Source organism: Cervus elaphus, chromosome 2 (genome assembly GCF_910594005.1).
Source record: "Cervus elaphus chromosome 2, mCerEla1.1, whole genome shotgun sequence".
Lineage (NCBI taxonomy): Eukaryota > Metazoa > Chordata > Mammalia > Artiodactyla > Cervidae > Cervus > Cervus elaphus.
Window position 1 is genome coordinate 18,236,509 of NC_057816.1, and position 27,637 is coordinate 18,264,145.

Below are 27,637 nucleotides of genomic sequence, written 5' to 3' on the forward strand. Positions count from 1 at the left end.
TTAGGTAGTGTAGTCTGAATATTTAACTTAAAAACATGTGTGAGAATGATGTGGGGGATGGAATGAATGATTTACCAGGAGAAGGCACATAGCTTGTATGCTCTGGGTGATGATGACCTCGCCCCGCTCTGTGTCTGGAGGTTGGGCGCTGATTCCTGTCTCCTCCTCCCCACCTTGCCCAGACTATCACCTCCACTCCAGTTAAGATACTGATATCCCCTGAAGAAGGGCATGGCAACCCACTCCAGCATTCTTGCCTAGAGAATCCCATGGACAGAGGAACCTGGGGGGCTAGGGCCCATAGGGTTGCAAAGAGTTGGACACAATGGATGCAACTTGACATGTGCACACTCTGTTTCTAGGGGCTTCCCTGATGGCTCAGTGGGTAAAGAATCTGCCTGCAATGCAGGAGACACAGAAGATGTGGGTTTGATTCCTGAGTCAGGAAGATCCTCTGGAGGAGGAGGATGGCAACACATTCTAGTATTCTTGCCTGGAGAATCCCATGAACAGGGGAGCCTGGAGGGCTACAGTCCAAAGCGAAAGTGAAAGTTTAGTCACTCAGTCGTGTCCGACTCTTTGCGACCCCATGGATTATAGACTACCAGGCTCCTCCGTCCACGGGATTTTCCAGGCAAGGTACTGGAGTGGGTTGCCATTTCCTCCTTCAGAGGATCTTCCTGACCCAGGGATTGAACCCGGGTCTCTCACATTGTAGGCAGACACTTTACCGTCTGAGCCACCAGGAAGTCCCAAAGGGTAGGATCAAAGGGTCGGACATGACAACGCATGCACTAGTGAAAACAAGAAGGACAAGTTTGCTTAAACTGGCAGTGAATTGAATGGCAACCAACGGCTATCTACTTAAAATGAGAAAGAGTTCTGTAAGATCAAATCCACTTTATTGGATGAATTTTCAGCAGTGCAACGCTGTTCTTTTTAATGAGAAGATTGACAAGTCCTACACAGGGAGGAAGAGATTTGACATAGGAGTTAAGGAGATGTGTTTAGCAAAAACCAAGTTGAGCAGAATAAGTGGCTTCTTCCCCAAAGCAATAATTCCCCATCTAATCTCTTTTCACAGCTTATTAATTCCCTCGGAATCAGAAAAAAGTGTTTCCCAACTATCCTGCCATGGGAGAACATTGCTGGTGGATGGAAGCTGATGTCCACAGCACGGCACACACAGGGGCAGCCAGGAGAGGTGGGGCTGTCTTCCTTCCTTCTTTCTTCCTTCCTTCCAGGGAGCCCGGAAGCTGCCCTGGGGGCAGGGGTTTATGCAGGACGATGGCCCATCTGTGTTTGGGAGGCTCTGCTCTGGGCCCCATGGTCCTCTGATTATCTATGGCCTTGAGCAACCGAATTAACATCTCTGAACCTCAGTTATCTCTTTGGCAGCAAGGGGTTCCTAAGAGTTTCTCAGCAGGCTTTTGAGAATTAAGCATCATCTTCCAGGCAAAGGCCTAATCCATGAGCACATAGTAGGTGCGCAGTAAAGGGTGTTTGCCCAAAGATGTGTTCAGGGCATATTTTTAGGTGACAGCAGGAGACTCTGAAGAGGGGGGGAGTTGTTTTAGTTTGGGGCAACTTCAATACAGAAATTTCGAGTGTCTGTGGCTTCCAACTCTCCAGAGACACAGGTCTAAGGCATGCTGGAAGCCAGGCATGGGGCCAGAGTGTGACAGAAGGTGCTGGCTATTACCGGTCACGAGCAGGAGAGCTCTTCCCAGATGGATGAGAGCTCCTTCCCCTCCCTCAAAGCCAGCTGCTGCAGCCAGGACCTCGACCAGCAGAAGAAATTGACAGGAAGTGGGCTGACTGCACAGGGAGGGTGGTGTCTGGAGGGGAGAGTCATGGGCAAAGCTTGTTCAAACTGACCTGGGAATGGGGGTCTTTGGGCAAGGCCGTGGAGACCTAGCAGGTGTCAGATGGATGCTGAGAGGATGAGTGGAGACTTACCTTCTTCTGAGCTCCTGGGGGCTTCGCCCTTACAGGGGATGGTTCCAGAGCAGAAGCACATGGAAGCTGAGGCAGGAGGTTAGCTCCCAAGGCTTTAGGGTCTGACCGATGAGAATTCTTTGGGATTTTGGAAGTGCTGAGGCTTGTGAAAGCCACCTTGCAGCCAGCCTGGCTCACCTCTCTGTGACCCATCAGGGGTGATGTGTGGGCTCAGAGCCGTGTGGCTAAGGGCTGGGACTCATAGGTGGCTTGTGGGTAGATGCAGTGTTTTTAAAGTGATCCTCTGAGGTTCCAACCTTCATCAGACTCTACATTGAGTGAGTCCATGTTGATACGAGAACTACCAGAAAATGACCTGTGGAGTGTTTCAAACTTTAGTTCGATCAGTTGGTCACCAAGAAGGATTGCCTGGGGATACAAAAGGCAGCCTTCTTGCCTTTGAATTTTCTTGAGAAATAGCAGCTAATGTGCACAGTGGGATTGCTACCCGGTTCATACCAGTGCAGGGGGCTCAGCCCCTCTGCGGGCTTTCCAAGAGGATGGTGCCCATCGCTTCCTTTTCTGAGGCTCTGCCATGTCTGCAGTTGGCTGAAACATGATGTGGCCTGGGTTTGTGGGGGCTACCGCAGAGCTAGGACACAGGGAAGTGACTCATGTGGCCACTTGGGTTGCTAGGTGCAGGCAGGTGTGAAATAGCCCAGGACTCAGCCCGGCTGCAAGGCCTGCTTCTCCTATGGTTTTCCCATCCTTGCTAACCTGCCTCACTGAACGCTCTAAACCTGCAGGCACTGATGGGTTTTGACGAAGGCAGCATTTAGATCTGGTGGGGGTTGGGGGAGGGCAACAAAACAGTCCTGCAGTGCAAGCCTTGGATCTGGTGGGCTGAGGATGGGCACCCACTCCACAGTTCCAGCTATAGCTCCCCAAGACCCCCAAGGCATCTAGTCTTAGTGCGCCAGGTTGCCTGCTCTCCTTTCCTTTCCCTGGAGGACAGGATTCCAGCCCATTCCTGGTTCCTTCCATGACCTGCTTCCTTACAGAGGGATGCCTGCCTGGAGTCAGGACTCACCATCAGCTTGTAGCAAAGACCCTGCTCTTCGCTGCTTCCTGGGCCCCCCTCTCCAGATCCATCCCCTTGCTTGAGAACCGGGTCCCTTCCCCTGAGTGTGGCCACCTGCCTCCTCTTCTCTGCAGCCCCAGTACCCGGAAAATCCAGCCTGCAATCCAAACCCAGCCCCTCTGGCTTGGCCTTAACTTCCTACTCTTACTCCCTGGGGAGGTGCTTTGCATTCGGGGCAGGAAGAGGCGTCCCTTTTCAAAGGTCAGCCAACAGCTCTGCCATGGTGGTGGGGAGGCCTCCACAGTTCTGTGGCCAGAACTTCTGCATCTCTCCAGGTCTAGGTCAGCTGATCAGAAGCCTGTCAGCATCCACAAGCCAGATGTGCCCCATCACCATGACAGCTGCAGCATCTGTCCATCCTCTTCCTGCGCCTCCAGGCTGAAAGGGAAAGCCTTCTGCCATTGTTGGTTTTTTTGGCAGCACCACTTGGCCTGTGGGATTCTAGTTCCCCAAGAGGGATCCAGCCTTCAGCAATGAAAGCACAGAGTCCTAACCACTGAGCCATTAGGGAAGTCCCATGGCTTGCTGTTTTTAAGGCTCTTCTCCATTCAGCGCTCTCTTAATGTTCACCCCTTCTCTGATTCTCCACGTTTGCAAGGTGAGGATGGCCATCCTTCCTGCCCTCCCAGCCCAGCCACCTCATTAGACCCCCCAGCTGTCGGAGAGGAGACCCAGGGCAGCAGCTCCAGCTCAGAGTCCCCCACTTCGGCTGGAAGGTGACACCAGCCCTATAGGGACTTCTCCCCGTGCCTCATGTCCCTGCTTCACCTGGTAGCAAAGCTTGAAGTCAGCGATCTTGGTGACAGCTGGTGCCGCTGCTCATTTTAAAATTCAGGTTTTGTTTGCCTTTCTCTGTGTGTCTTCCCTCCCCCTCCCTGCTTCAGCAGCGACTGGCTCATCTTGCCCTCTGACCACAGCGTTCTCCCTGGATGGATCGCACCATGGGCTCTGAGACTGTGCGGGAAACCACAGTGAAGGTGAGAAGCACTTTGAGATTCTTGGGGCCAGACGTCCTAGCACAGGTCCAGCTGCCGGGGTTCTCTCTCTGGTGGGAGGTGCAGGCACGGTGTGGCTGGGGCGGCCAGGAAGTGACCCCGACTAAACGTCACCCTAAGGAGAGCAGTGGTCTGCAGGCTACATCGGACCCACAGAACACGGCGGGGAAAGCACGCACTTCACAGGTAATGCTGAGATCTGGTGGCGAGGTCCTTAGCGCTGAGTGGTCACTGGTGGCAAATTTGCAAGGAATTGCTATGTGACCTGAACCAACGAGGTCTGTGAGCTCCACTGGGGACCGGTGATTGGAGCTTCCAGACTGGAGGGGTCTCTCCACCCTGAATCCACAACAGGCTCCACAATGGCCGGAATGAGGGGAAGGGGGCAGCAGCCTTCTCTGGGTGTCAGCCCTCGGTGGGAGGGGGCTTGCCGGTTGGTCTGTGAAACCCCAAAAGGAAGGTGATTCAGGCCAGTTGGCAGAGAGAGGTGTGAGGACAGAGGCCACCTGGGCATTTCACTGTGAGACAAGCCCTCCTGGCCTGGCCCTTAGCCCGTGTAACAGAGGCCAGGGAGAAGAGACAGCACTGCCATGGGAACCAGCTGGAGGCCATCTGCTCCAGTAGGTCCTGCCTCGGAGGCGCCAGGACTGGGTTACTACTCCTCTCCATAGAGCCTTAAAGGCTCCTGGCCACCCCCACCCCCAAAACAGCACACTCAGCACATTCACCCAACCCAGCCCACTCAGCCCTTCAACCCCAGCCCTGCAGCCTCCGTGCTCATGAGAAAGGAGCACAGCGGGGGTGAGGGGAGGTCATGGGGAGAGTGCCGTCCTCACGCAGAGACCTTGGTTTCCTGGGACCCACTCAGACCCTCAGGCTCTTCCTCTCCCTCCCGCTCGGCCTCTGCACCCAGCTCTGCTCCAACGCAGCCCCCCGGCAGTGGGGGGCTGGGGAGGTACTGCAGGAACCGGCCTTCCCGCTTCATTTCTGCCAGCTCCTTGGCACAGCAGCTGGGCGTGTTGGTTTCATAGGTGTCGTGGAAGGTGTTGTAGTCCACCTCATAGAAGCCCTTTTCCAAGGTGAGGACTGGTGTGAACCGGTGGCCCCAGAGCACCTCGGTATCCATGTAGGAGCTCCGTGCTTGGCAAGTCATGCCTGGGTGAACAGAGGGCACGTGTATTAGGAGTGGCCACAGCCTTCCATCCATTATCCATCCATCAGTCCATCATCCATCATCCTTCTATCCATCCATTCATCATCTTTCATCCATCTGTCTATCTGTGCATCTATCCATCATTCATGCATCCTATCATCCATCCATTCATCCATCCATCCTATCATCCATCCATCATCTTTCATCTGTCTATCCACCCACCCATCCACCCACCCATCTATCCATCTATCCATCATCTTTCATCACCTCTCCATCATCCATCCATTCATCCACCAATCCATTCATTCATCACTGATCCATCAGTCCACCCATCCAATTATCCACCCAGTCATTCATCAAGCATATGTTGAATATCGGCTTTGTGCTAAGCATGATCTAGACATAAAGCTGAATAAGACACAACCCTTGCCCTGAAGGAGCTCAAGGTGTGATGGAGGCAGAAAATTAGAAATTAACAATGCAAGATTGTGGAGTAGGTTTCTGGAGACTGGAGTGAATAATTCAGGAATGGACATGGTTCCTGCACATGCATTAAGTTCTAGAAGACTGAGACAAGGAAAGATGAGGAAAGTTTGAACAAAGATAAAATCAGAGTGGCTCAACCCAGAGAAGCTGACAGGCATTTATAATACACGGGGTTGTTTGGGGTGGATCCATATGGACAAAAGCCTACACGTGTGTACACACGCACACACACACACACAGACCTGTGTGCACACACACACAGCATGACTCCTTGGTTGGAGCATGCTCCAATGCCCCCATTCCCTGTCGGCTCAGCCCTGGCATGCCTGTGTTATTTTTAGGTGTTGCTTTCTATCCAGAGAGGACAGTTTTGTTTATGGATGAGGACGCCTCTGTCCTCAGGGTCACAGGGAAGCAGTTTTCTGATATTTAATCTTTCGGCTGAGGAAGGTCCTAGCTTGTGCTCTTTGGAAACTGAAGGAAATGTCTGCTTAGCACCACCCTCCCCCCAGTTTAAATGTTCTCTGGCAGGGGTCTCATGCACCGCAGACCCACAGAGCACCAGGTAACCCCAGTGCACCCCACATGCTCTCGGCTCGTGGGGTCCCGCCTGCTCCAGATGTCTCCCCTCAGTCCTTGGACAACCCCCAGCTCAGCAGAGGTGTAGAAACCCATGCTGGGCACTGACCAGTCCAGACATGAGCCAAAGATCATGAGGCTTGGGGGCCTCAGGAAACACAGTGAGACGGGACCTCCGTGGGTGCTTTGGACCAAACCTCCTGGGGTCTTCCTGCCCTTCTTCTGTCCCATGTCTTGGAAGGGGGCTGTTCAGTGACTGGAAACCCACCCGTGTGCCTGGCAGTCATCTTCCAATGCATTTGGAAAGGACAGAATACCTACTCTGGGTGGCAGGCATTGTGCTTCACATACATTCCTCCATTTCATTGTTTAACCCTCCTGCCTTGTGAGCCTCTGAGGTTTGTTATCTTCATCCTGCTGGCGAGTGGAGCCACCTGCCCAAACTCACACGTGCAGGCTGCGCAGAGCTGCGCTGGTCAAACCTCAGCCTGAACTCACAGCCTGTGATTGGTTCTGTGAATGTGGTAACCAAGTTGCTAAAGTGGCTGAGATCAGAGCCCATGTGGGTGGCGGTCTCCCTCTCTTTTCTCCCTGCAGAACTGGAGTGACCCAGGTCCTGGGAAGAGAGGAGGGCAACCAGATGGGGCAGGTCAACTGAGGGACCTGACTCTGAGGAGTCACGCCGGGAGAGGTCAGCGAGTGGCAGTGAAGGGCCGGGGGAGAGAAGTATGGTACGGCACTGCCTTCCTATCTGTCCCCACATTTCTGAGCTGACCTGTGTGGCCTTGAAATGGAGCTCTTTTCCCAGAATCTCAGCCCATGTTCTGGTCTGACCCTGCCTCCAAGGATGGCGTGACCTGCAAGCTCCCAGCGGTGGGAGGAGAGTCTGCCTGCAACCCCCATCCTGTCCCTGGAGTTCCCCGGCTGCCACCATATGCCGCCTGGCCAGCCCGAGTCCCCGGCAGATGGCCGAGCAGCTCCCCCCGCCCAGGTCCCTGGAGCCTGTTCACACCCCAGAGGTTTTGCTCCGCTCGGGAAGGTCTGTCTGTGGCTACCCCATCTGAGCCGCCCACCCAGCCCCCCAGGGAGGCCAGGAAGGCTTGTTTGGCCACCTTTGTGCCAGGCCCCCAAACTTACGGAGGGCATTGTGGTGTGGCTGACAAACTCTAGATGCCTGAGTGAAGCCCCAAATACGACAGACCCTCCTGTCTGCATGAAGCAGCTTCCACATCTGTGAAACAGGGTCGAAGCCAGCCCCCCAGTGCCGTTGGTAGATTAGAAAAACATGTATAGTCTCAGCTCCAGTGAGTTTTCTGTGAGTCATCCTTAGGGCCAGGGCAGGTGCTCAGACGCCTCTGTGAGTGAGAAAGGAGGGCAGGAAGAAGTGGGGAAGCAGAGGAGGGCCCACACAGTTAGCGGGGCTCCCTTGCCCAGGGAGTGTGGTGGGGATACAGGCTCCCCCAGGCCTTGGCCTCCCTGAGCCCTGAACAGAGCTAGGAGGTGGGACGCACTTGGCTTCCATGAGTCAGTCGCTGGGCAGGGAGGTGCTGGCCGGACACGGGTGGGTGTGATGCACTGTCTTCTGCACACACCCGTGTTCACAGAGCCCCTTCTGCAGGGAAGCTGAGGGGCAGCCTGCCCCACAGGGGCCCAAGGGTGTGGGAACTGGGAGTCTCTCCCAGAAGAGGATTCTGTGACTTTGGGAATCACCCTGTCCTTGCCTCAGGTGGCGATTCACATGTAAAGAGCTGCCACATCCTCCTGCAAGAAGCCAGTTCACCTTTGTTCAACCCAGAGTTTCTCAGAGTTATGTGCTCACAGAACCCCCTTTGGGTGACACCTGCTCCAGGATGGGGGGAGGGAGGGAAGGACAGGTGCTGTAGCCTGTTGGAAACCAGTGCTGGCTTTGGATCACCTGGCTTTGACCTGCATCCTGGCTCAGTGACTTAGGAGCACTTGCCCTCCTCTGTCTGTTTCTACACCTGTATGTGAAGGAAAACCATCTCACTCAATGAGCTATCCTGTGCTTAGAGTCTAGACCATGCCCAGACATTGGGTGGGTTCAACACACATTGTGTTGTGTGGGCACGCGCTTAGTTGTGTCTGACTCTTTGCGACCCCATGGACTGTAACCCACCAGGCTCCTCTGTCCATGGGATTTTTCAGGCAAGAATACTGGAGTGGGTTGCCATTTGGTATTCCAGGGGATCTCCCCAACCCAGGGATCAAACCCACATCTCCTGCATTGGCACTTGGGTTCTTTGCGACGGAGCCACCAGGAGGTCCCAACACACATTATCTGCTCTCATAATTCCATCCTGAAAATCACCATTTGGGGGGTGGGGCTGACTGAGCTGCTGCCTTCAGGCTGCACCTTCTGGAATCAGCAGGGTCTGAGTGCCAGGGCGGGGGCGGAAGGGGTTGGGGAGGAGAAGGAGCTGGGGAGGCTCACCTGTGGCCTCCACCATCCCTTCCAGGATGACCACTACCTCGAACTCCTCCTGGGTCAGCTGGGCCCGTGACATCTCCCAGAAAGGGCTCTTCTCGTTGATTTCGTGGCAGATAATGAGCGGGGAAACCAGGAAGAGGCGGTCGTCCCCCGTGTCGAAGCCCACGTTGATGTCGGTCTGGTTCAGGGGGATGAACTCGCCCTCCTTGGTCTGCCGGGACTTGATGAGCTTGGCGCGGATGGAGGCCTCCACGATGTGTGAGTTACGGAGGTCGCCCACCCGGAACATGAGACAGAGCTTCTCGTCTCGCAGTGAGATGACGGCGTTGTTGGAGAACATGAGGGTCTCAGCTCTCTTCTTGGGCTGGCTGATCTTGACGAACATGCACCCCACCATGAAGGCGTTGACGATGGAGCCGAGGATGGCCTGGACCAGCAGGAGGACGATGCCCTCCGGACACTTCTCCGTGATCACCCGAAAGCCGTAGCCAATGGTGGTCTCCGTCTCGATGGAGAACAGGAAGGCGGACACGAAGCCGCTGAGGTTCTCCACGCACGGGATCCACTCCCGGTCCCCGACGTGGTCCAGGTCACCCCGGATGTAAGCAATGAGCCACCAGATGAACCCGAAGAACAGCCAGGTGATGGTGTAGACCATGGTGAAGACAAGCAGGTTGAAGCGCCACTTGAGGTCCACCAGGGTGGTGAAGAGGTCGCTCAGGTAGCGGTAGGTCTCCTGGACGTTGCCATGATGGACGTTGCACTTGCCGCTCTTCTCCATGTAGCGCTGCCGCGGCTTCTTGCCCTCTGACAGAAGGCGCGTGCGGTCGGTGGCAATGGGGATGTAATCTCGGGCCTGTTTGGGAATCTTCTTAGGGTCCCTGGGAGTGACCCCAATCTCCATATCCTGGTTCATGGCATTCCTAGAATCGCCAGCCATGACTGGGGTGCATTGAATTAAAAAATACATTGTCAGATGGCCAATAAGCAATGAAAAGATGCTCAACGTTGCTAATTGTAAAAGACACGCAAATCAAATCTACAATGAGGTACCACCTAACACCAGTCAGAATGGCCATTGCCAAGAAGTCCATAGATATTAATAATAAATGCTTGAGAAGATGTGGGGGAAAGGAAGCCTACAAAGCTGTGGGTGGGAATATAAATTGCAGCCACTATGAAAAACAGTATGGAGTTTCCTCAAAAAACTAAACAAGGAGCTGTCATACGATCCAGCAATCCCATGCCTGGGCATATACCTGGACAAAACTAGAAATCAAAAAAAGACATGCACCCCCATGCTCAAAGCAGCATTATTTACAATATCCAAGCTACAGAAACAACGTAAATGTCCATCAGCAGATTAATAGATAAAGATATGATACACACACACACATACTCAGGAATATTACTCAGCCATCAAGAGTGGAATACTCTTTTGCAAAGTGTAGTACCATTTGCAGCAACATGGATGGACCTAGAGATTATCATACCAAGCATAGTAAGTCATAAAGAGAAAGGCAAATACCATATCATATCACTTATATGTGAAATCTAAAATATGATACAAATGAACATATCTATGAAGCAAAACAGGGTGGTTGCCAAGGAGGGGGCGAGAGGGGTGGAGAGGGAGTCTGGGGTGAGCAGATGCAAACTATTATATATAGGATGGATAAACAACAAGGTCCTACTCTGTAGCACAGGGAAATATATTCACTATCTCGTGACAAACCATAATGGAAAAGAATGTATATGTATATTACTGAGTTACAGAACTGAATGTATATGTATATAACTGAGCTGTACAGAAGAAATTAGCACCCCATTGTAAATCAACTATACTTCAATAAAATTTTAAAAAGACATCCTCAGTGAAGTAGACTGTTCTGATTCACAGAAACCCTAAACTTCAAGGTCACTCTGCCTTTGTGCGCTCAAAGGGCTTCGCTCTACTGTACAGTGGACCAGTATATGTGGACCAGTGGCAGTCGGGGAATGTTCAGGGCAGGGATCCTGTTTTCTGGATCCTGTATTTGTTTTTATTCCAGGTGCCTAGTGCAGGTCCTACCTAATACAATGGAAGCTCAATAGTTATTTACTGAACAAATAAATGAACACATTCCAGGTGCAAACTTCACACTTACTGTTTAAAGGCTTTAAAGAAACCTGGGAGAAATTATTTTGTTTTATAAATATTTATTTATTTGGCCATACTGAGTTGTAAGTTGCAGCATGCAGGATCTAGTTCCTTGGCCAGGGATCGAACCTGGGTCCCCAGCTTTGGGAGCAAGAAGTCTTAGCCCCTGGACCACCAGGGAAGTCCCTGGGAGCAATTTTTTTAAAGAGTAATTGCAACACTTTATTAAACATCTGCTGTATTCCATGCTGGATAGGTACGGTCACTTGTTATCACCACCACAACCCATGGGAGTGAGAGCTTGTAATCTCCATTATAGAAACACTACGTTGTTTGCTCAGGCATCAGGCTTATTTCTAAGTCTCTCTCCCTCCTTTAAGAATGTAAGCTTCTCCTGCCTCAGGCTCAATTTGGGGCCTGTTTTGTTCCCTGATACATTCTAAGTACCCAGAGGATAACCTGGCACATACTATGCACTTAAAAACTACTTACTGCATAAATGGATGAACAGTTAAGAACTATGAGTCCCAGCATCCCATATCGTGAAGAACAGGGAAGCCTGGTGTCCTCTGGTCCATGGGGTTGCAAAGAGTTGGACATGATGGAATGACTGAACAACAAGAAGAACATGAGTCCCAAAGAGGATAAGTGACATCCAGGTGGAAGAGCTGATATTTGGGTTCCAGCAGGTCGGGCCCAAAGTCTGTGCTCTTTCTTTTATCCTTCCCTATCTCCTTTCTTGTCATCTGAGATCTTAGCAACAGACAGAAAGGAAAAGGCAGCATGTGTCTGATTCACCCTGTGGTCACTCCAACCATCTGACCAGGAAGTCTGGCTGTCTGAGCACTTACCAACATAACAAATTGCTGTTTAGACTCGCCATTATAAATTCTTATACAGTGATTCCTTGCTCTGTGAGAAATTGAGACAGTCAGGATGTTAAATGCCCCAAGGCTTTCAAAAGAGTTGTAAAATATTTTTGGAATATATCAGTGCTAAGTTGCTTCTGTCATGTACAACTCTTTGTAACCCCATGCACTGTAGCCCACCAGGCTCCTCGGTCCAGGGGATTTTCCAGGCAAGAATACTGGAGTGGGTTACCACTTTCTACTCCAGGAGATTTTCCAGACCCAGGAGTCGAACCCAGGTCTCCTGTGTTGGCTAGTGGGTTCTTTACCAGTATGCTGCACTTTAAAGAAACACCTAGAATCCCATAGAACTCCATCTACAGTTTTTCTGATATTTTGCTCGCAGACATTAAAATGCTCTAACCCAGATGGGAAGGAAATATAAAAGAGAGGGGATATATGCATATGTAAACTGATTCACTTTGCTCCACCGCAGAAGCTAACACAGCATTGCAGAGCAATTATACTCCAATAAAACTTTTTTAAAAAGATGCTCAAAGACTCTCATGAACCTGGGTGGAACCATAGACTCTGGAGTCAACAGCAACAGTTTCAATTTCTGCCCAGTCCTGAGCCAGTTACTGTGCTAAGAAATCAATATTGTACGATCTCACTTAATCCTCACAACAGAGCTCTTACACTAGTACTGTTATCATCCTGTTTTCAGACAAGGAAAAGGAAGCGCAGGTGGTAAGTGGCCAACTTAGGTTTTGGACCTAGGTCTGTCTGGCTCCAGCCCAGGGGCTCACAGTACCCACCAAGCAATGGCCTGCAGTCACTGAGATTCTAAGACTCTGGCTTAGACCGATGAACTGTTCTTTCTAGAAAGTTCTAGGAGCTTCTAATTCTGGGGATACCATCACTCAGCCCTTCTTCTTTCTAAGCATGTTCTTGATTTTGCAGTAACTCTCCTTCCCAGGGAACCAGGTCCCCAATGGAACAACCTGGATGTATGTTCTATAAGCCATAAGCTAACTGCCTCACTGACTGGATGAGGAAGATCTCACTGCTGTCTGGGTGGCTGCTGCAATTTCAAGATGACCTTTCAAATATCATATTGAAGGGTCCCAGGAAGTGCTGTTTGTCAGAGATATCCGCTGGCCATTTCCTATTCCGCACAGGCCACCTGCTCCCTGTCCTCTGCGTGGCAGTTACAGAGATAAATGAAACGAGGAGGAATGGTTGGTGCTGCTTTGCAGGAATCCAAGCACGATCTCACTCTGCCCCTTAGCTAGGAGACTGTTTAGTAAATCCCAACCAGAGATGCCCAGAAACAAGGAGAAATGCTGCTGATGCTGAGGTTCCAGGTGCCCCTGGGGACCCCAGCTGCTGGAACCCAGAGGGGGTGGTCCACTGGGAGTGCTTCCTGTGACTTCCCCAGCCTCTGACCCTGGGCAGGGCGGGCTCAGCACCCGCAAGAATGAGTCACGGACAAGAAAGCACACTCTCTGCCCTCAGCTCTTTCAGGAAGGCAGTCTTCCACTGATTTTCTGCACTGTTTCCTTCTTTATTTTTAAACCTACTTTCATACATTCTCGCAGGAGAAAGCCTTGTTCTGTACTGTAAACAGGGGGGAAAAAAAAGAGAGAGAGAGACTTTCTGGGACACCTCCACCCAGATGGGAAAACTTCTTGTGTCCAGCAGACAGGAAGAGACGTCGATTTCTGATCTGATGCTGGCACCCATCCTCCAGGTGAGCAAGAATCATCACACGAGGGATCATCCGCTCAACCCAGGGTGAGACCTGGATTCCAGCCTGACATCCAACACACCTGCTCTGGGATCCAAAGAGAAACAGCCTTAACTTTCTCTGTCTCAGTTTCTTTTTTTAGGTTGTTTATTTGTTGTTGGCTGTGTTGGGTCTTCATTGTGTGCACGGGCTTTTCTCTAGTTGCGGTGAGCGGGCTTATCATTGCGGGAGCTTCCCTTGCACAGCAGGGCCTCTCGGGCTCTTGGTTTTCAGCAGTTGCAGCTCCCGGGCTCTAGAGAGCAGGCTCCATAGTCCTGGTGCACATGCTTAGTTGCTCTAGGGCATCTGGGATCTTTCTGGACCAGGGATCAAACAAGTGCCTCCTGCCCTGGCAGGTGGATTCTTTACCACTGAGACAGGAAAGCCCTGTTTGCCTCAGTTTGATCATGGACACTCAGGGAAAGAACATATGAAAAAAAAACCATAAGTGTAAGCACAAACTCTCCTTGAATTGAAATTTAATGCAATTGCACAGTAACCTCATTTTATTTTATTCTATTTTTAAAGATTTTTTTATATGGACCATTTTAAATGACTTTATTGAATTTGCTACAATATTGTTTCTGCTTTATGTTTTGGTTTTTTTGGCGGCAAGGCATGTGAGCTCTTAGCTCCCAGACCAGGGATTAAATCCATACCCCCAGCATTGGAAGGTGAAGTCTTAACCCCTGGACCACCAGAGAAGTCCTATAACCCCATTTTAAAGAAGACAGAGGCAGGGAGCATCTGAGTCTGATACTTAAATGCCCTGTGTTCAATCCGTAGGGTAGGTGTCAGGCATGGAACCTCAACCACCTGATTCCTACTTAGTAGCTCAGTCATGTCAGACTCTCTGCAACCCCATGGACTGTAGCCTGCCAGGCTTCCCTGTCCATGGGATTCTCTAGCAAGAATACTGGAGTGAGTAGCCATTCCCTTCTTTAGGGGATCTTCCTGACCCAGGGATCAAACCTGGGTTTCCTGCATTGCAGGCAGATTCTTTATTGTCTAAGGAACCAGGGAAGCCCCAAATTACTTAGACTAAGCCAATTGCCCACACTAGAAATCTCAAGTCTCCAGTGCTGTGACTTGAGCTGTGGGCTCAAGTCAAAAGGGTTTTTCATGGACAATGAAGATTCTTTAATCAGATTTTCAAGATCCTCTGTATTAATTTATGCATTCACTGAACAAGCACTAATTGAAGAGCTATTTGAGTCCAATTCCTGTACTCAGAGCTAGTAATAAAGCAGTAAGGTGAATGCAGGCCCAGGCCTTACATACTTTGTATTCTAGCCTTCCCTCTTTGAACCCCGATGTCTGTAGAGAAAGAGGCAGGGAGAAAGCGTGGGTCTGGCCGAGGTCAGCCAAGTGTGGGCACTGCTTTCTGTAGGGCCAGGGAGAGTCCTTGACGTGAGCAAATCCTATTCAATCTCATCAAGGCCAATATTGCTCTTCATCTTTCATCCTCTTCTACATCCCGAATGGAAAGCTGTGCCAAGACACGATTAAAGCTCCTGGGAGAGGCAGAGCTTCAGGTCCAGCAAAGTGGTTTAATTTCTTTGATATAAAGACACAAGTGGAGAAAGAATCAAAAGAGGAAAACTCAAAGAAAGTTGTATTTCAGAGAATGCATTCGTTAATCTGACATCCATTTAAATGCACCTCTGTATTAAGAATTTCAAAAAACACCTCCCACCCAACCCCCAGTGAAGAAAACTCTGTGTCATGGGATGCTTTAGGAAGTCATGGACACAGTAGCTTGATAGAAACTGCACTTGGGGACCAGCAGGGTATCCTGAAGACGGCACTGGCCTGGGAGCCTTGTCTCAGACTCAGTTTCTGACTGTGAAATGGGCATAGCAGGCACCCTTAGCAATATCCTCCTTTCTCTCTTAGATGTGTTGGGTCAAAGTCTGAGTTCCCTCGGATTTGGGATGAGATTGGAGAAAGAGTATTGGGGGTTTTCCCAGGTGGTGCTAGTGGTAAAGAATCTGCCTGCCAGTGCAGGAGATGCAAGAGATACGGGTTTGATCCCTGAATTGGGGAGATCCCCTGGAGAAGGGAATGGCTACCCACTCCAGTTTTCTTGCCTGGGAAATCCCAGAGGAGCTTGGCGGGCTACTGTCCAGGGGGGTCACAAAGAGTTGGACATGGCTGAGTGACTGAGCGTTGGAGGAACAGTATTGGAGGGGAATATATTCACTTCTCAGACTGAGATAATTGCTATACTGTATGAACCTATACAGTTGTACTGCTTACTAAATGTGAAAAGACTCCAAACTGGCTGATGAATAAGTTGCCCCAGTGTCCTGAAGGACCCTCAAGGTAAGCAAGGAGTATAAAAAGTCTTATCAGCAGAGTGCACACTGGGAAGAGAGGACACATGAAAGTGGGCAGAATTCGGAGAGGCCCCCACGATTCCTGCCCCCAGACACTCCCAGTGCATCCCCGGGTGTAGGGACAGGATTCTCACTCCAGTGATAGGGCTGTGTTCTGGTTCAGTTGACTCTAAGCAAGGAGGATCATCTGGGGTGAGCCAGACCTCATCAGATAAGCTCTTAGAAGGACTGAGCTCTTTCTGAAGCAGGAGACTGAAAGCACAAGAGGAATTAGATGGACAGACATTCCCTTTGTGGCTTTAAAGATGGAGGAGGCCACATGGCAAGGGATGTGGGTGAACCCCAGGAGCTGAGCGCATCCCCTTGTTGACAGTCAGCAAGGTAACAGGGACTTCAGTCCGACAACCACAAACAAGGAAATCTTGCCACAACCACAGGCGCTGGAAGAGAACCTGAGCTCCAGAGGAGATGCACCTGCAGGCTGTCTGCCTGGAGCCTGGTGCAGAAACAGCAGTGAGAGGCTGGGACCAGCGGAGAGCAGAGTCCGGGAGAGGCTCAGGGGGGTTGCGGGGTAGGGTGGCGGTGGCGCTGGCTCAGAATCTGATGGCAGAGCTCCTCTTTGCCCAGAAGGAATCGGCCAGTGGTCCCAGCCAGTCAGAGCCTGGGCCCAAACTACACGGATGGGCTGGCTTCTCCCAGGGGGCCAGCCCTGGTTTCCCAGCTTTCATAATTACTTACCTTAAAAGCAAAAAACAAAACAAAGCTTTATTTAGTGCACTCTGAGACTTAATGGCTGACAGCTCAGAAGTAACACATCTTAAAAAAAAACCCATCAGGTATTTTGTTTAAAAATCCTCCCATTTTGCAGCTATTTTTTTCTTATCACTTAGGTGGTAGACTATTTCTTATTTCCTGGATGTCTGGTGGTTTTATTCTTTGAGTCCACGTTCAAAAAGTATCTGGGTGACAACATATGTGATACCACACGTGTGAAAGCCCATTGGAAACTGACGCACAAGATTCATTCATTCATTCATTGATTCATTCAGTGAGTCAGTGACCCTCCACTGAGCATCACCTGCAAACGTGCATGATGGCTCAGGAGCGGGGGTCGAAGGGGACGGAGCAGCACATCACCCTTTTTCTTTGCTTTCCATGCACAAATGTCTTGTTAAAATGCAGATTCTGATACAGTAGGTCTGGGGTTCCTAGACTCTGCATTTTTTTCCAGCAGCTCCCAGTGACCTTGATGCTGCTGGTCCTCAGGCCAGTCTCCCTGTGTGCCCCTGTGATCAACTGGGAGCTGGATGCCATGCTGATTGACGCCTGGGTCCTACACCCTGGGAGCCCGACCCAGGCCATTCTAATGGGTAACAGAGACTGAGGACCCCTGCTCTATATTCTGCCCTCACAGAGCTCACGCACTGGCGGGGACACACAGGCAAAAGATGCCACAGAGAGTGACAGAGGGACGAAGGCAGGGTTCTTGATTCAGCCTGACCTGAGCGGGGGAGGAGGGCTCAGGAAAGACTTGGCAAAGAGGGTGCCCAGTGAGTGGAGTGAGGTGAGCCTTCTTGACATGAGATACAGGAGCGGATAAGCACAAAAGCTCACATACTGGGACTTTTCCGGTTGTCCAGTGGTTAGAACTTCATGCCTCCAGTGCAAAGGGTGTGCATTTGATCTCTGGTCAGGGAACTAAGATCCCACATGCCACGTGGCATGGCTAAAGAATGAAAATTAAAAATTGGATCTTTAAGTAAAAATAAAACAAACAAAAAAAATGAAGGAAAAGAAAAGCTCACGTACTAAACACCCGTGACTGGCCATCTCTGTGCTGGGTGCCTTTTATGCAGTGTCTCATTTAATGCTTAACACATCTATTAAGTCAGTTTTAGCAGCCTCATGTTCAGATCATGAAAGCAGAGTGATTAAGTAACTTGCTTAAGGCCGTTCAGTTATTAAGTGGCAGAATCGGACACATTTGATTCCAAAGCCTCTAAATGGAGCTCTGAAACACCTGGCCGAGGAGGAAGCTGACGACACATCCTGATCCGTGCTTGGAAACCAGTTCATGATTTTGCCCAGGCTGCCGCGTAGTGCTGGGGCCGACAGCCCTCTCCTCCCTCCACCCTCCGGCTTTTGTCCCCAGCTAAAACCCTCTGCGAGATTGGGGGCAGGAGGAGAAGGGGACAACAGAGGATGAGATGGCTGGATGGCATCACCGAGTCGATGGGCATGAGTTTGAGTAAACTCTGGGAGTTGGTGATGGACAGGGAGGCCTGGCGTGCTGCGATTCATGGGGTCGCAAAGAGTCGGACACGACTGAGCGACTGAACTGAACTGAACTGAAAACCCCCTGTTTGTGCTTACAGCGGCTCCTGGACGTTTTCTCAGTACAGCAGTATTTGCTCACACAGGTCTCTAATTGCTCCAAGGAGACAGGGTGCCAGGCAACACATGGTGTCCTGACATAAGCCCTGAGCACTCCTTTGACTTCCAGAAGCATCTCTGTGTGGACGCCCTGGTCCCTTCCAGACCAGAGACCACGAGCTGGCAGTCACTGATCTCACCTTGAACGACTCTGGCTGGATGTTCCTTCATTTCAGGTGTGTCTGCCTCTGCCAGGAGTGGGGTGAATACCTGAGTGAGGAGGGCACGCTGTGGTGACCAGAATCCAGGAGGCTGGTACCCAACTTTGGTTGCCTCCAAAGGCAGGTGAGTGAGGTCAGTGAGAGGAGCTGCTGCCTCTCTGACCACAGACACACCGCCTGTGCATGTTGACCAGACAACCCGCTTGCTCCTTGTTTCTGTTTCATCGTGTCTGACTCTTGTGACCCCACGGACTGTATGTAGCCTGAGGGTAGGGTCGTCTCCTTAGAAACCAAGAACTCCAAAGTCAGGGAGGATTCTTACTGGCTTGCGTGCGTGCTCAATCACCTCATTCATATCCAACTCTTTTGAGACCCCATAGACTGTAGCCCACCAGGCTCCTCTGCCCAGTGGGATTCTCTAGGCAAGAATACTGGAGTGGGTTCCTATCCCCTTCTCCAGGGGATCTTCCCAACCCAGGGATGGAATCTGGGTTTCCTGCATTGCAGGCGGATTCTTCACCATCTTAGCCACCAGGGAAGCCCATGGTAAATGCAATCACCAGGGAAATACAAGGTAACTGCAACCAAAACTTCCTCTGGGTTTTGGGGACACTATAGGGAGTGGTGGGGACTGCAGTGAGTACATGCTCAGAGGGCAGCCTTACTCAGCTCCAGCTAATACTCTCGGACAAGACTGCGGAGCTGCTGCTGCAAGATCTTCTACTTTCTTTTTCCAGAAAAGCTAGAAATGAAGACTTTTAAACAAGAAATCTGTTTTTCAAGGTTGACAACTAATTCAACAATTTGTGAAACAGCAAGCAAGCCAGAGAAAATCCATCTGTGAGTCAGATTCAGTCTGTCAGCAGCCAATTCATACTCCTGGTTTCCCCCTTCAGAGAGAGGCTCCTCCCCATATGGACACGTTGGCTTGAACTCTGAGTTAGGCTGATCGTGGTGTTAAGGGTTGTGGTAATGCCAACAAATTCTCCTCCAAGCTCTCCTGTTTGCACTAACAAACCTGCTGTGAACACAGCCTGTCAGTCCTCAGTACAAAGGAAGCCAGGAGGCCAATACAGGTGTCACACGGGAGAAATGGGGCACTGGCTCAGTTCCCACCATGCTCCTAATCAGCCCCATCTCCCCTCCCACAGCCTTGTTCCTCCTCAGTCCCCTCTGTTGTGCAGGGGGCTGCCATGGCCCCGCTCTTCTCACCATACATCCTCTGTCTACCTGCCTTCTCCTCCCAATCACACATCTTGCAAATATGCTGCGGGGAGCAGGGACCCAGGGAGGCATTACATCCTCTGCTTCACTGATGGCAGAAGTGGCTCCCAGTGGGAAGAGATGCTGACTACAGATGCTTCGAGAAGGTGGTGGGGGTGCCCTGGGTGGGTGCTTTGGGGGTGGGGCACGAGGTAGTTTCTGGCTGGGCTGTAGTGGGTGCTGATTACCAGCCACTAGGAGATCTTGGAGTAGAAGCCTGTAGGGCTCTGCGGGAGGAGTGGGGCAGACCCAGGTGCTGGTTTGTGCCCAGGACGTTCCTTGCTCTCTAGGGCTCACAGAAAGTGTGAGTCCTTTTAGCGCTGCTGCAGGTTTTCCCTGGTGGCTCAGATGGTAAAGAATCTGCCTGCAATTCAGGAGACCTGGGTTCAATCCCTGGGTTGGGAAGATTCCCTGGAGAAGGAAATGGTAACCCACTCTAGTATTCTTGCCTGGCGAATTGCATGGACAGAGGAGCCTAGTGGGCTACAGCCCATGGGGGGTCCCAGAGAGCTGAACCTGACCGAGCGACTAACATTCTCACTTTTCATTTTCAGTCCCGATGCTCAGGAAAGAGGCTGCCACAGCTCACTGGGTGTTGGCACCCCCCTCTCTGGGATGCACAACAGTCCTGTGACTGCCTGGGGGGCGGGGCACATGCCAGGAGGAAGAGGCCCTGCTGAGTGGGACCCTTGGTCACTGCAATGACCTGCACACCGCGGTCCTGACCGCTGAGCTGCACAGGCCACTGCAGAGGGGATGCTGTGTAAGGTAGGGGCGCTCAGGTGGGGAGCACCCTGCTGTATCCGACTTGCAGAATGACCTTCCTTGGGGAGCTGTCACAGACTCCCAGGTCCCACCTGTTCAGGCATCCCCCGCCTCCCTCCCAGGGGAGCCCTTGAATCTGGCTCCTTAGCACCAGTGGGACTGCTGTTTACAGAAAAGTCAAAGTGGGGGAGGCGTGTGGTTGCAGGGCTGGGTTGCTCCCAGGGTAAGTCAGCTGTCCCTTGGTTTGACTGGGACACGCCCTGACCAGAGGCAGCTCCTTGGGGAGCATGCATACTGTGTTGGCTGCTTCCCCTAGGCCCTTCATACTCATTTTGTTTTTGTTTTCAATATGTGTTAAAGTTATTTCCTGCAGTGGGTTATGCTGACTTGTTTCTTTGGGGACTATCTCTGGAAGTGATGTGTTTACCTGTGTGTGTGTGTGTGTGTGTGTGTGTGTGTGCGCGCACGCGCGTGCGTGCTCTTCTCTGAACCAGAAACCTTACATGTATGAACTCACCTAATCATCTCCCCAACAAGCCTAACCGTTGGGCTGTGCATCTATGGAACCGCAGTAGTAACTGAGGTTCTCATTTGCCTAAGATGCAGCATGTAAGCCTCCTTGGCCTGCTGCTGTGGGCCCTTGCGGGTCCTTGCATCTGTGTGTGCTAAGTTGCTTCAGTCGTGATCAACTCTTTGTGACCCCACAGACTGTAGCTTGCCAGGTTCCTCTGTCCATGGGGAATCTCCAGGTAAGAATACTGGAGTGGGTTGCCATGTCCCCTCCAGGGGATCTTCCCAACCCAGGGACTGAACCTGCATCTTACAATGCAGGAGATCCTGCATTGGCAGGCAGGTTCTCTACAACTAGTGCCCCCTGGGAAGTCCATCCTAACATCTACTCATTTAATACTCCGCCATGGCTTACTGCTCACAGTCCAGATTCACCCTCCCAGCCCCCTGGAGGAGATACATGAAAAATCATAAATAAAAGCCATGAAAATCAAATTAATTGTTTTCACATTTTCCCCACATTTGTGTCTGTCCAGTACTTTCCTTTTAAGCTGGCTAGCTCTCTGAAAGTTAGCAGAATCGTGATAATACATCCTTTTGACCATAACCCTGCACTGTGAGGATATTTTCTGCATTAAATAATAAAGCAGATTAATAATTAAATCAAAATGAAAAGCCACTTGTTTCCTCTCAACAACCCCAGGCACAGATTTCCTGGGTTGGTGCCAATTTATCAGTGACGATCAGACAATGTGAGATACCGTAGCAAGGAGAAGACAGTAACAAGAAAGCAAAATAATGTGAATACAAGTAGACTTTTATACAAGTGAAAAAGATGGGACAGTGACAGAAGGTGAGAGGACCACTGAGATAGGACCAGGACTCAGAGCGAGACAGTGCTGAATCCCACTGGGGGCGTACCATGCACCAGATTATCTTCTAAATGCTGTGTTCTCAGTTGCTCAGTCTTGTCCAACTCTCTGTGACCCCATGGACTGTAGCCTACCAGGCTCCTCTGTCCATGGGATTCTCCAGGCAAGAAAACTGGAGTGGGTTGCCGTTGTGCCCTCCTCCCAGGGATCTTCCTGACCCAGTGATCAAACTCAAGTCTCTTACATCTCCTGCATTGGTAGGCATGTTCTTAACCAGCTGAGCAACCCGGAAAGCCCTCTAAATGCTTTATACTCATTTAACCACTTCAGAAAAGATATGACATAAGTCCTGCTTCCCCTGTTTATAAATGAAGAAATACAGGCATAGGGGAGAATGAATACCCTGCCTCAAAGCTAGTGTCATAGGTCTGGACTTGAACCCAGGCTGACTGGCCACAGGATTACTTGTTATGTCCGAGGAAAGCAAGGAAAAGTGAGCTCCCCACGTGATGCAATAAAGAGGAACAAGAAGAACATTACAGAAGGATTAGTGACCAGGAGAAGCGGCAAGAATAAGAGAGACAGAAAGTACTGCAGAGTAAGGAGCTGAGCATGAAGGGGGCTAAGACCATCTAGGATGAAAGGAAAAGATGCAGTGATGAGACTAGAGTCGGGGCAGGGGGCATCAGAACAAGAGTTGGGAAGAAGAAAAGAAAGAACAGAGAAGATAATCAGTCTATGGGAAATAAGTCTGTCTTACTTGCTCTTTGCTATGTTATTATACCCATTTCACAGAAAGTAACATGAAGGTCTGAGTCACACAGTTAGTTGCTGGCAGATCAAAAAGAACTGTGTTAACTACAAAATGGGCTTCCCAGGTGGTGCTAGTGGTAAAGAAACCGCCTGCCAATGGGGACAGGTGTAACAGACATGATTTGATCCCTGGGTCGGGAAGATCCCCTGGAGGAGGGCATGGCAACCCACTCCAGTATTCTTGCCTGGAGAATCCCATGGACAGAGGAGCCTGGCAGTCTATGGTCCATAGGGTCGCAAAGACTGAAGTGACTTAACACGCAGCATGCACAATGACAGAATACCAATGCAAGAAACCAAAGAACATCTGGAAAAATGGAGACACATACAGTATTCACGGATGAAAAGACAACACAGTAAAGATCAATCCTCCTCAAACTGACATATAGATTTCATGTCACTCTTAATCAACATCCCACAGGTTTTTTGTAGATACAGGGAAAATTATTCTGAAATTTAGATGAAAGGGTGAAGGAACTAGAATACAGAAAACAATTTTGGAAAAGAATAAAATGAAAGTAGCTAGTTTACTGAATTTCTCAACTTACTATGATCAAGACCATGTGGTTTGTGGAGCCCCTTGGAAAGCTGTCCTTGGCCCTGTGGGCCCTCTTGGCCCCTGTATCTGTCTGGTGGGGCTTCCCCTTGTCCCCCCAAGTGCTGTGGCATGTCCACCTCCCCCAGTCAGTCCTGGGAGAGAGAGAGAGCTCCGGCCAGGGCAGGCAAATGAACCACTCCTCTATCACCAGTTCCTGCACACGGTCTGGCCTGTGACAGGAGCTCCATACACAGCTTTGCAACAGTCTATGAGAGACCTTTTAAGTCCATACAGTAAAGAGCACTTTCTGAAGTGCAGGGCAGCCTGACTTGGGGCTAGGGGGTGGGGGTCTGTGTCCCCTGATGTCTGGCAGGGTCATCTTCGATAGCCCGGGTGTGCCAGCTGTCATAGCCTTGCTTGTAAGATGTCTTGCACCTGGGCTCCCGTGGACCTGATCCCCCGCTGGAGGGCAGCCTCCTTGGGCAGAGGCGGCATCGTCCTCTGGTCTTATGACTCTCCTCTCAGCCAGGCTCTGAGTATCCAACACTCAACAGCCCAGCCTCGGGAGGGGAGCAGAGTCTAAGCTCAGGACGAGGGGCACAGGTTCAGCCTCGGATGGCACTTCTCTGCTCTTGAATTTCCCCCTCTTCGTTGATGAGCAGCAAGAAATAACAAAGGAAGGCAGCAATACGGTCTTCCTGAGTTTACAGCTGGGAACCTGAGGTGTAAAAGAGGACGCAAGGACGGGCAGAACACGCAGCCCCAAACAAGCAAGACTCAGGACGTGAGAACGGGAGCTTAAAAGCTTGTCTTTGTCACCATCTCTCTCTGAACCCCCTCCACTTCCCTTTCACTCTCCCCACCAACCTCTCTGGCCACCATACGGGTTGACCTTCTTGACCAGGAAGTGCTGCTGCTACCTGCCAGACTGATCAGACATCCCCAACCTCTGCCCCTCAGCCTGCTCTGGTCTGGAGTGATGATGGAACCTAACGTGGATGCACAAGCCAGGATCTCCAGGGTCATGTGTTAAAGGTTTGGCTCTGACATTTAGCTCAGCACAGCCCTTGGCAAGTTTAACTGCCGTCCTGGGCTCTGTGGACTAGAATAGCTCACTTATCAGAATGTCAAGGTAGGAGGCACCAGATAAGCTGGGCTGCCCTGGCAGAGGCCAGCCCTCCGTCCCTCAGCAGCCAGGGCTCAGCAAGGGGAAGCTGTCCCCTCTGTTTTAAAATTAGCCCAGAGAAAGCCACTGCAGGTCTCTTAGAGAAATATATTCAGCTTTTTCACTTTTCCAAATGTCTCCCTGCAATCCTTCACGTTTGAACTCCTGTTCTTCTAATCTTTAGGAAAAACAGAACAATTCCTTCATGGCTGCCCAGTCTTCCAGACATCTGAGGATGGCCTCCTGGTTCTCAACGACCCAACTACAGCTCCGACACGGTGAAAATTTCATCTAAAAATGGCTCCTTCCAACCACCTAATAGTTTGTTGTGCCCCACCCTTCTCTCCATCACCCTCCCATCTGCAGCCTAAATATTCAACCAGGGTTGCTCAGAAAATGCAAACTTCTGCTAACATTCTCCTAAGTGGAAAGCATAACCCTTCCTGCCCGAACGATCATGTTCCAAGGTTTTCAAAAATTAATTATTCCTGGCACATGCTAGGAGATCAAATCAATGGTTGCTGAACTGACTTAAAAACAAACAAACAAATAAAAAACAGACCTGGGTGCAGTTTTCAAGTACGGGAATGCATAAGATGTCGCTGATGGCTTTGACCACCTGAGTCACGGAGAGCCTGGCCATTTAAGGAGCGGACAGGAGGGAGGAAGACGGTGCCCCACTGTCTGTGTTGCACTCAGCATCCTCACGGGCCAGCTTGGCACCTCTAGTGTCTCCTGGACAGGAAACCCAGGCAGGCGCAGGGAGAAAGCCCCAGAGGATTCCCACGGTACCTCCTAATGGGACAGGACCACACTGATTCTGCTGGGCCCACAGAGGAAAGAGCTCTGCCTGGCTCAGGATGTGCCCAAAGACTCGGGGAGCCCAAGGCAGGGAGTCCCACTGGGATCTGACTCTGTGGTCAGAGAAGGCAGCAGGGGGCTCCCGGGACGCCCTGGGGCAGTGCGGGGGCCCTTCTCTCCCTCCCATTTCATCCTCACCTCGTCCTCCTGCTGCCTGCTGGAGCTCACCCATCTCTGCTTAATGCCGGCGGGCTGCTGTGCAGACAGGAGAGCCTGTATCTGAGTGATGCCCTCTCTGTCTGAGAGCCGGACAGGGAATCTAGAACATGGTTCAGGGAGGTTGGGAGCCCCGTGCTTTTGTGGAAAGCACAGACCATTTCTCCTTGGGATGCTTCCTCTTTCATTAGTGGCCCTGGCGCTGTTCTCATCGATGCTGTTGTAACAATTTATTATCAATCTAGTGATGAATGAAGAGAGCCTGAGAAGTAGTGGACACTTGATAAAGCCCCCAAACATTCCTTCCCAGGTAAGAGAATGCTTGTCTTTTTTCTAGCCTTAGGTTCCAAGTGAAGTTAGTTTCAGATTGTGTGGGTTCAGAATGGTGGAGGGGGGTGGGATGCCATGAGGTCGGGGGAGGCTGGGAGGAATAGTTTGAAAAGCACTGAATGGAGAAAGAAAACCAGAACCTCATCACGTACCTAAAATGCTTCAGGTCACATAGGAAGTGTTCCAGACTCCCTGATATTGTTGCCAAGAAGTGTCCCCCACCTGCACCCCAGGAATTCCTCTGAGGTCCCTGCCTCGCGCCTCCACATCGGAGCGAGGCCATTTCAGGCCAGATCAATAGTTGAAAATCACAGTCAGACCCACCAGGCTTCTCACATCAGAGTCCAGACAAGGGGCTTTCTCTCCAAGGCCCACTTCGTTCTCCCACCAGATTCTAGGAAGCCCCAGGGCATCAGCCAGCCAGTTGATGGGATTTACTCCTGGGTTTTGAGAAAAGTGTGGATTTGGGAAGGCCGAACACCTTTCAGGTTTGGTGTCTGACAGTGGAAACTATTTGGATTTGAAGCCAGAGGACAAGCATCTAGAGTTTAACGGCTCTGCTACTTACTAGCGCTCAGAACGCTCCATGCCTTGGCCTCTCCTCTAACACAGGTTAGATGAGCATGTCAGAGGAGAATGCACAGGAGTATGTCTAGCTCAGTACTTGCTTCCTAAATATTAGCGTCTTTTCACTGATTCCCTCCCACATGGAGAAGTACTTTGTGAAGCAAAAAGCCCTACAGTGCAGAGCTTAGTGATGAGACAGAGTCTCATACCTGTAAGGTGTGTGCCTTCAGTAAGCTACGTGGCCTCGCTAAGCTGCCTTTTCTCACCTGTGGGATGAGGATGTTGGTACCTGCTCCATTAAAAGGCTCAGAAGAGGGCAGAGAGCTGGGCACAGAGTGACATAAAGCCAACACCAAGGGCCTGCGGATCTGCTGGAGTTCGAAAGGACTCCCAGAACAGGTGCTGGGCTGGCCTTGCCTGACCCAATGCCTGGCACAAGCCCTGGAACTCTGGGGGCCAGAGCTGGTCCAAGGAGCCGGCAGTTTTCAGGGAGATACGCAGGGTTGGGAAATAATGATGCCACTCTCTAGTCCCTAAACTTGACCTTAAAGCTTTGACCTCTGGCCTTTCTGAACAGTTTGAAAGATGTTTAAAAAGAGGCAGGCAGGCACGCAGGAAGTGACCAGGGCCGCAGGCGGGTAGAATCAGGAAGGCCCTGTTGCCAACTTGGCCAGAGTTGAAAGAAAGCAAGATTAAGCCAAGGATCTAAGGCTGGGGGTGCTTACTGCCCCGCCGGGACTCTTCACACCCCCCACTTGAAGGCAGAGCTGCTGCCCGGGATGGGGGAAGAGAGATGACCCTTTCCCACTGCCCTGGCCTCTCCCCCACCCAGCCGATGGTGGCTTTGGGCATCTGGGTATTGTGCTCTAGAACAGAACAGCCAAGTTCATAGCCCTCTGAGGGCTAAGCTCCCAGCCCAGGCTAGCCCACCCGCTATGGGGAGCTCAGATCTCCTGGCTGAACTTTGGACCCTCCTAAAGCCCTTCCCAGTCCCTGCAGCTGGCTCCCAGGACTGCCAGCTGAGGGTGAAGCCAGCTGCCCCCAGACAGTGGGCACCCTGAGAGCGTGCACCCCGCCTTCCAGAACCAGTGAGCTGGGGGAAAATGGAGGAGGAAAGAAGACAACTTACTTGTTGAGATCGGAGCTTCCAAGTCCCACTGATGCTAACTTCTAGGGTGTCCCTCTGAGGCGGTGCAGGGGCGCTCAGGGTCCTGGAGGGGACCCTCCAGCACCAGCCATCACGGGCTGCCTCGGACTCTGCGGAGAGCCTCTCCCTGCGTGGGTCCTGTGGGCAGAGGCTTCTAAGCCATCCCGTCTCTCGCCAGCCCCCTCCAGTCTCAGCCACT

General features: G+C 51.2%; 1 protein-coding gene across 3 annotated transcripts; it reads right to left on the reverse strand.

Moving 5' to 3' along the window:
- Positions 1 to 885: 885 nt before the first annotated feature.
- On the reverse strand, positions 886 to 27,637 carry KCNJ5 (potassium inwardly rectifying channel subfamily J member 5). Of its 3 annotated transcripts, XM_043873338.1 has the most exons (5): positions 27,421 to 27,637; positions 11,374 to 11,491; positions 10,141 to 10,218; positions 8,745 to 9,683; positions 886 to 5,229 (listed from the first exon to the last, which is right to left on the reverse strand). In XM_043873338.1, exons 4-5 carry the CDS (start codon positions 9,679 to 9,681, stop codon positions 4,907 to 4,909), a joined length of 1,260 nt encoding a protein of 419 aa, XP_043729273.1. In that variant the 5' UTR covers positions 9,682 to 9,683; positions 10,141 to 10,218; positions 11,374 to 11,491; positions 27,421 to 27,637; the 3' UTR covers positions 886 to 4,906. The 3 variants fall into 3 exon arrangements, with proteins under 3 accessions (XP_043729273.1, XP_043729281.1, XP_043729269.1); XM_043873346.1 differs by lacking the exon at positions 11,374 to 11,491; XM_043873334.1 differs by lacking the exons at positions 10,141 to 10,218; positions 11,374 to 11,491.

Bases quoted from the DNA above. Each gene is read 5' to 3' on its own strand.
- KCNJ5 (XM_043873334.1), bottom strand. From the start codon at position 9,681: ATGGCTGGCGATTCTAGGAATGCCATGAACCAGGATATGGAGATTGGG. The intron at 5,230-8,744 runs GTGAGCCTCCCC...CTGTTCACCCAG, and splicing joins AGGGATGGTGGAGGCCACAG to GCATGACTTGCCAAGCACGG.